The sequence below is a fragment of the Bicyclus anynana genome, chromosome 15 (genome assembly GCF_947172395.1).
Source record: "Bicyclus anynana chromosome 15, ilBicAnyn1.1, whole genome shotgun sequence".
Lineage (NCBI taxonomy): Eukaryota > Metazoa > Arthropoda > Insecta > Lepidoptera > Nymphalidae > Bicyclus > Bicyclus anynana.
This window is the reverse complement of record NC_069097.1, coordinates 1,912,505-1,925,583: the sequence shown is the minus strand read 5'-3', so window position 1 is coordinate 1,925,583 and position 13,079 is coordinate 1,912,505. Positions and strand designations below refer to the sequence as shown.

The following is a 13,079-nucleotide window of genomic DNA, read 5'->3' as shown; positions in this document are numbered from 1 at the left end:
CATGGATTTTTCCGGGATGAAAAGTAACCTATGTGTTAATCCAGAGTAAAATCTATTTTCATTCCAAATTTCAGCCAAATTGCTTCAGTAGCCGCAGCGTAAAGGAGGTTCGACTCGACGAGGTCGACGAGCGAGTACGACTCGCGCCTTGCTGATTTTAATTATTTCTGAATTAGAATTTATTTTTCACAATCTGATAAAATTTTCATACTGATTTTACAGTTTGATTATACTCACTTAACACTGTATTCCTAAAAGGTGTGCCAGTAGAAAAAAAAAACAATACCGTTTATAATTTCAGCATTGCTGAGCTTCAGCATATTCGGCGTGCCGATGATGGGCACGGACATCTGCGGGTTCAACGAGGACACCACAGTAGAGCTGTGCAAACGTTGGATGCAGCTGGGCGCCTTCTACCCCTTCTCACGGAACCACAACACTATCAACGCTAGGGTGAGATTTTTTTTTCAAAGATTTTTTTTAGAGATTTGCCATATCCATTCATATTCATCCATTCCCCTCCAACTAGTCGGAAAAGACTGTGTTAGGAGTGGGTAAGACATTAGCCCAGCGAGCAGGGATCAAACCACGACCTCAGAATGATGACTCCTTTACCGTTGAGCTATTGAGGTTTGGACGTGACCACATCTATTATTTTTTTTAAGTGAAAACTTCCTTAGCGGTATTGTGCACTTTTTGATGGATATAAAGTGTTAAACTCGCGTCAGGGTCATGTGACCCTAATCAGTATTCTACTAACATCGGTAATACATCGGCCGCGCCACTAACTCTTAATCATTGTGATTAAACTTCTTTAGCGGTATTATGCACTTTTTGATAGGTATAAAGTGTTAAACTCGCGTCAGGGTCATGTGACCCTAATCAGTATTCTACTAACATCGGTAATACATCGGCCGCGCCACTAACTCTTAATCATTGTGATTAAACTTCTTTAGCGGTATTATGCACTTTTTGATAGGTATAAAGTGTTAAACTCGCGTCAGGGTCATGTGACCCTAATCAGTATTCTACTAACATCGGTAATACATCGGCCGCGCCACTAACTCTTAATCATTGTGATTAAACTTCTTTAGCGGTATTATGCACTTTTTGATAGGTATAAAGTGTTAAACTCGCGTCAGGGTCATGTGACCCTAATCAGTATTCTACTAACATCGGTAATACATCGGCCGCGCCACTAACCCTTAATCATTGTGATTAAACTTCTTTAGCGGTATTATGCACTTTTTGATAGGTATAAAGTGTTAAACTCGCGTCAGGGTCATGTGACCCTAATCAGTATTCTACTAACATCGGTAATACATCGGCCGCGCCACTAACTCTTAATCATTGTGATTAAACTTCTTTAGCGGTATTATGCACTTTTTGATAGGTATAAAGTGTTAAACTCGCGTCAGGGTCATGTGACCCTAATCAGTATTCTACTAACATCGGTAATACATCGGCCGCGCCACTAACTCTTAATCATTGTGATTAAACTTCTTTAGCGGTATTATGCACTTTTTGATAGGTATAAAGTGTTAAACTCGCGTCAGGGTCATGTGACCCTAATCAGTATTCTACTAACATCGGTAATACATCGGCCGCGCCACTAACTCTTAATCATTGTGATTAAACTTCTTTAGCGGTATTATGCACTTTTTGATAGGTATAAAGTGTTAAACTCGCGTCAGGGTCATGTGACCCTAATCAGTATTCTACTAACGTCGGTAATACATCGGACGCGCCGCTAACTCTTAATCATTGTGATTAGTTAGTGAGTTAGCCGCGTAAACATATAAATTGGTACCAAAATGATTGTTGTAACATACAATGTAATATATACGGGCTGTCAATTAATGGATAAAACGCAAATAGATACCTAATAGGGATGATGACAGTTTTTTAAATTTTATATAAATTAAGAGTATGCTAATAGTAAATCAATTTTGTAAAAGTAACAGGGTATCTGCGATCATTACTTTCGGAGCTACAGGGATTTGCAGCGTTGCCGCGGACCTAGACCAATGAAGAAAACATCAATCGGCCCAGCCGGGGATCGAACCCGGGTAATAAGTTGTTGAAATTTTCGCTGTCCAGCCTCAAGACCCAGTGAGCCTGGGGCCCGAGGTGGTGGCGGCGAGTCGCAGCGCCCTGCTGATGCGCTACCGCCTGCTGCCCTACTACTACACGCTGTTCTGGCGGGCGCACTTGTACGGCGACACTGTGGCCAGGCCGATGTTCTTTGAGTGAGTCAATGTTAATATTATAGTTATGTACAAGTTATGCAAGCTCAAACCTGTCTAATTCAAACTAATAAACCTAATGCTATCGCCGCGTTGCAACGACTTGCGGTACGGACGGCTTCAGTGTGCTCGTGGCTTTCGATCCGTCCATGTCTCATGTTGTGTAATTCTTTATGGGTTACTTGGGATAGGCGGGGAGAGTGACTTGAGTGGAAAAGGGGAGTGTTTATTAACAGTCAAAGGCGTCTTTAACCCTACACACAACGTTTACAAGTGTGTGAATTCACTCAAGATCATTCTATGCCATTCTAGGGTTACAGTTTGATTTGTTAATTAAGTTGTCCTGACAAATGTTGTGAATCATAACCTTTGTTCGACATTAGTTTTCTTATTTTTGTAATCACTTCTGAATCTGCTAAAACTATATTCCCATTCCTCTCCAACTAGTCGTATTAGGAGTGGGTACGACAATAGACCAACCACCACCACCCCTCTGTGGTGACCGCTTTTACCGTTCACCTATTGAGGCTCTATTTTATCTATCTCTTCCAGATTCCCATCAATCAAGGCGGTGTACGCAATAGACACGCAGTTCCTCATAGGCGCGAACGTTCTCATATCCGCCATACTGACGGAGGGCGCCAACACGACGCGCGCGCTGTTCCCGGGACCTGACCCGTGGTACAGCTTCGCTGATGGACGGGAACTGGCCACCAATGACACCTTGGACATCGGGGATACCGACATTGTCTCTATCAGGGTAAGATACCTTCTGAACACACAGTCTTGTGCTCCGTGGAACAGGGACTAAATGGACAGAAATCATCAAAAAATTTGCTGTGATGACTCGAGAAAGTTATGTTTGGAAATTCATGCAAGAGGCCTATGTCCAGCAATGACTTAATGAATGATCCCTATCAGTACCTCATAGGTGAGAGGGTATTAAGAAAGATTTATTAAACTAAATTTATATAAAAGAAATATGTATTTACTCCGAAAATATTTATTTTATAACACATGTTTCTTGAATATTTTTAATTAATTATCGTTAAAGAACCCTAGAGTTATATGAAATACTCCTCAACAACCTGTATAATGTATAAATACATTCAGTCACTACAAAAATCGAAGCTAAATACACTAATCGAAATCGAACTTACGCCCGTGGATTCAAAATGCAGAGTCACTACCCATTGTGCCACGCGGCCGTGAGATCTATCCTGACTTATGCCTAAATTTCCTTAACTTTCCAGGATGTAGGCATTGCATTTGTTTAATAGGCTAGTTGACATTTATTCTATGTACTATGCGATATTAATATTGTTTATATTAAATTTGACATGAGTCAACTAATGAATGAAATTCACGTCCGTGGATGCAAAAAGCAGAGTCTACCCACTGTGCCACCCTGACTTATGCCTGAACTTTCTTAACTTTCCAGAATATAGGCATTGTATTTGTTTAATTATGCTTAGACATTACCTTAATCTTCCCTGACCTCCTCGTGCTTCCATAACTTTCCAAGATGTATGTAGGCATTCTATTAATTTACCTTACTTTACCTTATCAGCCGATAGACCTCCACTGCTGGACATAGGCCTCTTGCATGGAGCTCCAAGCACAACGATCTCGAACCACCAGCATCCAGCGGCTCCCTGCAACCCGCTTGATATCTTTAGTCCACCTAGTGGGGGTCGATCGACACTGCGCTTTCCGGTGCGGGGTCGCCATTCCAGCACCTTGAGACCCCAAAGTTCATTGGTTCTTCGAACTATGTGGCCTGCCCATTGCCACTTCAGTTTCGCGACTCGCTGAGCTATATCAGTGACTCGATCCGATTCGATCACGCAGAAAAACTCTAAATATAGCTCGCTCCATCGCCCGCTGAGTGACTTTGAGCCTTCTAATGAGGCCCATAGTTAGCGACCAAGTATCTTAATGATCATCATTAACAACCTATATTCGGCTCACTGCTGAGTTCGAGTCTCTCAGAATGAAAGGGGTTAGGCCAATAGTCCACCACAATGTCCCAATGCGGATTCGCAGACTTTACATACATAGAGTATTAAGAAAATTCTCTGGTATGCAGGTTTCCTCACGATGTTTTCCGCCTTCGAACAAGACCTATAGTCAGTTTATTAATTTATTAGTAATTAATATTCCCAGGGCGGTGCCATCCTGCCATTGCAAGAGCCGCCTGCCAAAGGTCCCGTGAACACGGCGATAACTCGCAGCGCGCCCTTGCAACTCCTGGTGGTGCCGGACTCCAGCGGCGGCGCTAAAGGAGAACTGTACTGGGACGATGGAGACAGCATCAGTGAGTTTTTGGCAATGATGATTTTATACTATAGATTGGATTTGGAAGGCTTTGACCGTGGCTAGTTAGCACCCTACCGATAAAGACGTAACGCCAAGCGATTTAGTGTTCCGGTACGATGTCGTGTGGAAACCGAAAGGGGTGTGGATTTTCATCCTCCTCCTAACAAGTTAGGCTGCTTCCATCTTAGATTGCATCATCACTTACCATTAGGTGAGATTGTAATCAAGAGCTAACTTGTAAATAAAAAAAATAAAAAAAATGGTTATGTTCGTACAAAATCACCCCAAAAAGTGATCCGAAAATGCTACAAAACTGAGCACACACATGCACAATTCTGTCTTTAATTCCATTATTTATTCATGTGTAAATAGTTTTTACACTTCCTGAACGCCATTGTAGACAATATTTAGGTTATATTTCTTTAAATAACGTTCGTTGTTGACCACAACTAACATTGAAATGTGGAAATTTCCTCTTTTGAGCGCCTCATTTTTCATGATAATAAACAACAAATTAATTGACAAAATGTCATTTACCTGTGTAATATCCACCAGTAAGCACCGGATGACATTTTTACATAGATTCTCAATTTCGTATCTGTCAACTAGCATACGTCAAAGATAGTGAACAAGCCTGCTGGTCAGTGTATTTCATAATAGTTATTACGTTATTATATTTTTTTAAAACATGTATAGGCCTCATTACTCATACAATATTGGATCCTTTAAGTTTCGGAGTCCTCCTTCTATTTTTTTTTAAATTAAAGTTGGCCAGATACAGCCACGTCTGTCGAGTTAATTCGTTTTTTTAATGTTTTTTTGTGATGAAAAAATAAGTGTTGATTTTACGAATAACCTCCACAGATACTTATGAAGAGAAGAAATACAGGCACATCGAGTTCGAAGTCAAAGACAACCAGCTGACCAGCGTAGTGCAGTGGTGGGGATACGGGGTACCCTCCATCAACACCATCACCATCCTCGGCCAAAACCCCATCAGCACTGTCAAAGTGAATGACGTCACTACCAACTTCACCTACAACAAACACAAAGTGTTGACGATCGCTGGCATCAACCTGGTATTAGACAAACCGTTTACTGTAAAATGGATAAATAAATGAGCATTACAATAGGTAAGTTGACGGATGAAGTCGCCGACGTATGCTAGTATTTTTTTTTCTCTTTATTTGGTCTACCAACAGACATACAAATAATACAATCATTAAACATAAATGCAAGGAGCAGAAAGATAAAATGCAAATTTATTTACAGGTAAACACCGCATGCAACTCTCTAAAACTTAAGTTTAAAATTTAAATAAAAAAAAGTATTCGATAAAATGCATTCTACTTTAAGTAATGAAATTCTAAAATGCAACAAATCAATGAAAATAAAAAAAACGTGAAATACACTTGATTCCTACGTTTTTCCACCTAAATTTATAAACCATATATTGCTGAAACGTATCTACCAAAGATTGGTATATTTGATAGAGTCTACGACAAATGGTCTTTTTTTACCTTTTATAATAAAAATATGTATTTATTTTAAAATGTGCGTCTAAAGAATATATTCTTAACTTAGAGTAAGATATATTATATTAAGGTAAATGCCATAATCATCTAGAAACAGATAGTTCAAAATATATGAATGTTTTAGTAAAATACCAAACTATTAATAAATGCTTTATTAAATTAAAAAATCATATGATAGCAATATTTATTGATATACAATAAGTTTTTGTGTGGAATTGCTAGCATTTTGTAAAATATGCTAACAACTTTGTTTTTACACACATAAAAATACAAATAATAACCTAAAGTAAATGATTAAAATAGTAGAGGAGCCCGGGATGCTAAATTTGCAGTTACTACATCGTCATTGGAATTTATTAGATCTGGTAGATTAGATGACACAAATAATATTTGGTTATTATATTTTTTTCGCTTTCAGCGGTGGGGAAAAAAACTACAGACTTTAAAGACAATTTTTGTTACTTTGGCTTACTGAAATCATCAGAAAACACGAGCGATTATTCAGATTATTTTATTCAAACTAAGTAAAAAATTAAGTGCGTGACTGGATAACAGAAATATAAGGGTTTTATTTTGTAACATTCCATTACGTTACGCTCAAATCGTCAGATTTTCGAAACGCTTTTTAGCTATAAACTCATATAACTTATCTTAATCTGGCGTGCTGCTTGAGTATTTCTGAAGTTAGTTTTTTTTTTGGTTGCCATAAACGTACCTACCAATATTAAGGGCTCATACTTGGTGGAGGTACTGAACAACGTGCAAGATATATTCCCTTATGTATATCTCACGCGCTCGAGTAACTGCGAAAATCCCTTCTTCGGCTCCTCTACTAAAAGGCGGCTGTGTGGGCTATTCACTAAGTCAGTTAATTTCACGCAACAAAAGGAGTTGAGGAGTTAATGAATAAACCCATATCACTATGGGAGTATGAATGCAGTCTTACCATAAGAACTTAATTCAAATCCATTTGATGTGTTTGTATGTATGTAGTTATCGTATAGTGAGAATTTATGCCAATTAAATAAATGTTTTATGAAGTTATTATAGCGATTTTATATTAAAAGTATATAAATTATAATACCAAAATATTATAGTCGTAAGGTTTTTTATACAATACCAACTTTTTTCATTCTATGACGATTTTTTTCTTTTTACTAAAGTTTAGTAATTTTTGGTGCAGAAATAAAATAATTTAATGTTATCATATTTAACTGACTTCAAAAATGGAGGAGGCTCTTAATTTGACGCCTATGGTTTTCTTTTTTTGTTAATATTTTCTTTTTCATTTATTATTAAATTTATATTGTCTTGAATAAAATTGCAGTTTTACGTTTGCGTGGTCATATGAATTTAGTCTTAACGTACCTAAGCCATATTACATATAAGTTTTAAAGCTAAAAAAACTGAATATATAAAATCGTCGTTTATGCTATATAGAAGAAACTTCTAAAATAATTTAGTCATTTTAAGTAATATTCATTTTTAAATATGTACATAGTATTTTTTTTGAAACGTGAAAACATAGCAAAAAGTAAAGTTTTCAATTATGGTATTATATAAAAACAATTGAATTCAGTTTTGTATAAAGATCAATGCACTGATCTTGTTAAACAAATGTTTTTTAACTTATGGTTCTTCAAATTAGAAAGTGATTTATATGAAATTGTGTAGAAGTGCCATATACTTAGGGATTTTCTTAAAAGAAAAGTATCTAGGATGTATTGTAAGTAGTCAAGCTATTAACTATTATTAGTGGTAGTTTGACTAGAATTTTTTTAGGCAACCTTACGTTAAAACATTTTTTAACATATATTATATGTTATTATATATTTAACATTAAATAAATCACCTTTTAACCAATAATCAAAGTGATAGTTAAGGTCTTTTCGGATTCCGTTCTTAGACCATAACGCTTTTGTTTATAATTGTACCATACCTGCGCAAATGACCGCCATTTTGGGTCAACTTACTTGCTGAATAGAAATAATAGAAATATACTTGTTTTTATTTTATTTATTTAGAATATTGAGAAATTAAATTTTTAGAGAATGGTAATGTGTGAATTAGAGAAATTGGAAAATCAACTTTTGAAAATATGTTTATAAATAATTTATGGAATCAAAACATAGTAATTTGTTGTGTGAATACTTGTGAATATTAGATTTTTATAACATAATAAAAAACTCATTGTTTAAAGACAAAATAATAATGTAGACTACTTGTATAAGAAGGAATTGGTTTGTGATATTTTTCTAAATGTACCATAATGTCTCCAGGAATGTACATTAATTTTTACCTGGTACCTTCACACATTGTGTTTGTGTATATGAATGAACGCAAGATCTCATTTTCAATCTCTTTTATCGTTCTACCAGTACACATGTATAAATGTTTGTAGGTGCCAGAGAAAAAAACAATTTACATATAATGAAGTTATTTATTTGATTGGTTGCTTTTATGAACGGAGCATTTTATACCAGTTTTGTGATACAAATTAGTTTGTATGATGCACTAATAAATATTTTGTTGCACTAATATGTCTTTAACTCGAAAGCTATTCCATTTCCTGATATATAATTTGATATTTTTATGACAGTATAAACAGACTATTCAATCATAAGTGGAAATCTTGATTATATCAGAGCATCATAACTTAGAAATTGTCATTATACTGAAAGAAATCTTACTTAAATTGTGTAGAGTTAAATGGGCTTTGAAAATGGTACTCAAAAACGAAAAATGATGCTAGACAATCAAATTCACAAACAGAGGCAAAATACTGTGCATCTATGGTTACATACCATAATATATTTGTCTGTTCCCATTGACCTCTTATAATAGAAGGACGCACAATCATGTAGAAAATTCCATTTAAAAACTGGCCAATTTTGCTTTGACAGTTTTAGAATTATTGGTAAAGAAAATTATACCTAAAGGCCTTTAAATATAGTCCAATATTCAATAAAATCTCAAATTCAGAGCAAATTCAACTTTAAGGATTAAGTTTAACGTTGAATTTGCAAATGCAACTACTTGAATTAAGTGCATCCACTTTTTAATAGGAGATTGATGTCTGTTCCATTCCTTTAAGTATATAGATCAGATATAGGTACTGTGAGTAAGCGTTTATGCTCGAATACAAATCATAATTAGGTTTTTCTAACACAAGAACAGATAAAAATCAAACGAAAAATTCAAGTCAATATCTTATAATACATGACTAAACGACAACATGCATACTTAATAACAAATAACAAAAAAAATTTCAACAAAACAAATCAGTGGTCCTTGTCTACGTCAGATTTCAAAAACTTGTCATAGTCCGCCTCAGTCATGAGTTCCTTCAACTCATCAGGTTGAGATAGCTTCAGTTTGAACAGCCAGCCTTGGTCATAGCACGATGAGTTGATCAGAGCTGGTTTCTTCTCCACTTCGAGATTCTTCTCTGTAACAGTGCCACTAACTGGGGAGTATATTTCGCTAGCTGCTTTCACACTTTCTAGAGCTCCGCATTCGTCGCCTTCTTTTACTTCTGTGCCTGTAGAGATATTATAAAACTTCAATAATAAACAACAACATTACTCATCTTATAATATAATACTTTTTATTAGTATAATAGTACCCCAATTTAATAGATTTAGTTGCAATTCCAGTTTATCATAATCTATCTATAATTATGTTCATACCAAATTTCGTGTGATCTGTTCACCTATTCTGGAGTTAAAAATGGTGTAACTGCCAACTTTGCTTTATGTATATTGGGTTAAGTTTATTTGAGGTATTCCATTTGTTCACCAATATGATAATATGACAATTCCTTAATATGATAAATAAAAAAATGGTGATAATAAAAATAAAAAAAAAAATATAAAAATATTGAACTGACTTCAAAATCAGAAATAAATTAAAAAGCGCAAGTACCATCGTACGTGATACCTCCTGATCACTGAGGCGGTGCCAACACAGTGATGCATTAACTTATGCCGTTTAAATCATAAACTTTTACGATTCTCAGACAGTTCTTTCCTGTGGTTCTTTCAGAAACGGCTTTAATTAATATGTCACTGGCTTGGCACTGCCTTCAAAGTGAGGATGAGGAAAATAAGGAAATGAATTGTTATTTTTATCAAATGAGACTGAGACTCCTGGTGTATTTTTCCTTATTACCTTGAATTTTTTTTTAAACAGTACTGCTTATTACTTTGGTAACCACAACTACATGAGATATAAAAACTCCTTACCTGGATCAGGAAGCTGTGCAAAGACCACATCTCCCAGAGATTCTTGTGCATAACTACTAATTCCCACTGTGCCTATGTCATTTTCTACTATAACCCACTCATGTCTATCAGTGAACCGTCTGTCTTTGACTTTACTACTGTATCTATGTCTCAGTTCACAGTATGACTGTTTAAGATTTGATTGAAGAACATAGTTGTTGGTAAAACATCTTTTGGACACTTGTACGAGGTACCGTTGCAGGATCATAATTTATCTGAAACCAAAGAGTGAACACTGTTAATTCCTTTTTATTTATATATGAAAAATATAAAATCACAACCCTCCGGCTGAAGGAAGGTGTACAATAAAGTGCGTGTTTTTTATGCTGGTGTTAACCAGGAATTAGGAAGAGTAATATACTCTTGAAACTAAGAAGAATTCCTGGTTGCCTGCCTAAAAACTACTTAATGAGAATGGTGTGGCAGTTTTTTAGTAAAGATTGCTAAACTTATCTTGAAGACATTTAACCTTCAACCAGACAGATACTTTTCTATACACAAAATAAAATTATCCAGTGGTATTGTATAAATAAATTACTTATTTTTATAAATTAAATAAATAAGTATGTTTATATGCTTTGTTACTATCTTTCTATACTAGTAATATATTTTAAAAAGGAAAGATTTGATTGCATTGAATAGGCTCTGAAACTACTGAACTGATTTAAAAATTTCTTTCACTGTTGGAAAGCTATATTACAAGTACTATAGGCTATATTTTATCCCTTTTTCCCTACTGGAACTGAACCACACAGGTTAAACCGCGCGGCGTCTACTAGTATTACATAAAGAGATCTTTAGTTTGGGTTTAGTGTCTGAACTTATTGCATTTCTAAAGGTCTGAGCAAGACAATTGCTACCTCTGGCACAGGGTACTGTGATATTGTTGAAGCGATCCAAGAATATTCCTAAATATGTTTTAAGTCAAGTGGCAGTTGAAGTTTAATGAATGGAGAAAACTCTTACTTATCATTAAATAATCTCTCAGAAAAATTATAATAAACGAGATTTTCGTCTATTAGAAAAAACAGTTTAGAAAATAAATTAGTAGGTAACCTAGTTACTGAATTATGCAAACAATGTGCATGATGAAACATTCATAAAACTGAATAATTTTATTTATTGAAATTATTTTGCCCTGTAAAGCTACAGATAAGCTGCAAAAACTATTTTAAAAAATATTACTTCTTCTTAGCTTCAATTTATTTTTAACCAAGATATTAAACTATAGGCTATAAAATTAAACTACAACAAAATATGATAGTTAAATTATACCTGATATAGTTCACTGTGTTATAAGTTCCTTTAAATCACAATGTAAATTAAAAATCATGAATACATTCAACCTCTAAAATCTTTATACTTTTCACACTGTTAATTTGGCTTAAATGTTGACGAAATATGTAAAGATACTTATTATTTTAATGAGGATAGGTTGATAACTATGATATCAGTAAGATATGAACATGACCTCTGAACTATGTAAACACATTAATGATTATGACGACCAACTCTTACAAATAGTTAAGTTTAAGATAAAACAAAAATAATATCCATATTTCAATTGTTGCAATAGTAAGCCAAAGTATATTAAATCATGTAGTAATGATTTAAAATAAACATTTTTTTCAGTTTAAATATTTGTAAAATTTTTGGCTTCAAAAACTTCTATAGATAATAATCATGCGTACCTTTTATTCTGCAGAATATAAGATGGGCCTCTTTGCTTAACCTAATTTTTGGTATAATTTTTGTAAATATTGTTCTGTATCAATTTATTTGAATTGAAATTGAAATTTGAATTTTTAGGTTGACAGTTATCACTGGTGGCGGTGGGTTGCCGGTGCCGGTTGACATTTGGGTTGACACTTGACATTGACATTTGACAGTACTTTTGGTGTTTGTTTATGTGTCAAAGGTGTTTGTAATTACGGCTCTGGATTAGAGCTTTTTAGGCCTGTGAAATTACAAAATAGTAAGTAATTAGAGTAAATATTCAAGGACGCTAAACATATACTTACTAAGTATTGATTGAAATGAGTCAGTTTAATAAATTTAAGTTGTAGCAGCATTGTTAGCAAAGACTGACAGGCATAATGACTAAAAAAGAAAACTATATACACTTTGGTAAGGTAAATAATCTCTAGTAACTGCCTACAAGGCAATAAATACATAGAAAGTCAAAAAATTAAAATAATAAAGACTTTGTCTAAAAGCCTTTGTATGCAAACAAAAACCACAACAAAACATAGTAGGCGAAATTACTCAGTTATTATTAAAATAGAGAAGAGTAATGAAAATGAAAATAGTCATATTACGTTGTTTTGGTATGTTTTCTAATTTTACGTTGGCTACCCAAACAAATAACGTCATTGTGCTGTCACTGTTCCGTGTTCGTTCGTTCATTACAAACAAACGTCAAATGAAGTCTAACCATGACTGAAAGATGTCAAACGAAGTTTATAGAAAAAATTGATAATAGAAATTATATTATTTGCGCAGGAATTTTAATTGGTTTTATCGCAGTTTCATACTTTTACAGGTTTGTTAATTATTCACGGTAACCATCATGTAGTGATATTGCAGTTTTATTAAGTTATTTACAAAGTTCGCTGGTGTTTCAGATTTCACTTGGTCACAATAATCATTAGCTATGTTTTGGGATGTGTGGCTTGTTATTACGCGCTGAGTTTGAA

At 34.5% G+C, this 13,079-nt stretch overlaps 2 protein-coding genes across 3 annotated transcripts in view; one reads left to right on the top strand and one right to left on the bottom strand.

Moving 5' to 3' along the window:
• Nucleotides 1–13,079, top strand: part of LOC112049706 (sorting nexin-14) — a 49,695-nt gene that overhangs the window by 13,979 nt on the left and 22,637 nt on the right. The window contains exons 12-16 of the mRNA XM_024087710.2: nucleotides 302–453; nucleotides 2,101–2,249; nucleotides 2,799–3,006; nucleotides 4,413–4,563; nucleotides 5,430–5,644. Coding sequence (XP_023943478.1) covers nucleotides 302–453; nucleotides 2,101–2,249; nucleotides 2,799–3,006; nucleotides 4,413–4,563; nucleotides 5,430–5,644 — 875 coding nt within the window. The remainder of the gene's footprint in view (nucleotides 1–301; nucleotides 454–2,100; nucleotides 2,250–2,798; nucleotides 3,007–4,412; nucleotides 4,564–5,429; nucleotides 5,645–13,079) is intronic.
• On the bottom strand, nucleotides 9,297–12,236 carry LOC112049705 (glycine cleavage system H protein, mitochondrial). Of its 2 annotated transcripts, none has more exons than XM_024087708.2 (3): nucleotides 12,075–12,236; nucleotides 10,345–10,598; nucleotides 9,297–9,641 (listed from the first exon to the last, which is right to left on the bottom strand). In XM_024087708.2, the coding sequence occupies exons 2-3, from the start codon at nucleotides 10,589–10,591 to the stop codon at nucleotides 9,382–9,384; spliced, it is 507 nt and encodes a 168-aa protein (XP_023943476.1). In that variant the 5' UTR covers nucleotides 10,592–10,598; nucleotides 12,075–12,236; the 3' UTR covers nucleotides 9,297–9,381. The 2 variants fall into 2 exon arrangements, with proteins under 2 accessions (XP_023943476.1, XP_023943477.1); XM_024087709.2 differs by lacking the exon at nucleotides 12,075–12,236 and adding an exon at nucleotides 11,659–11,814.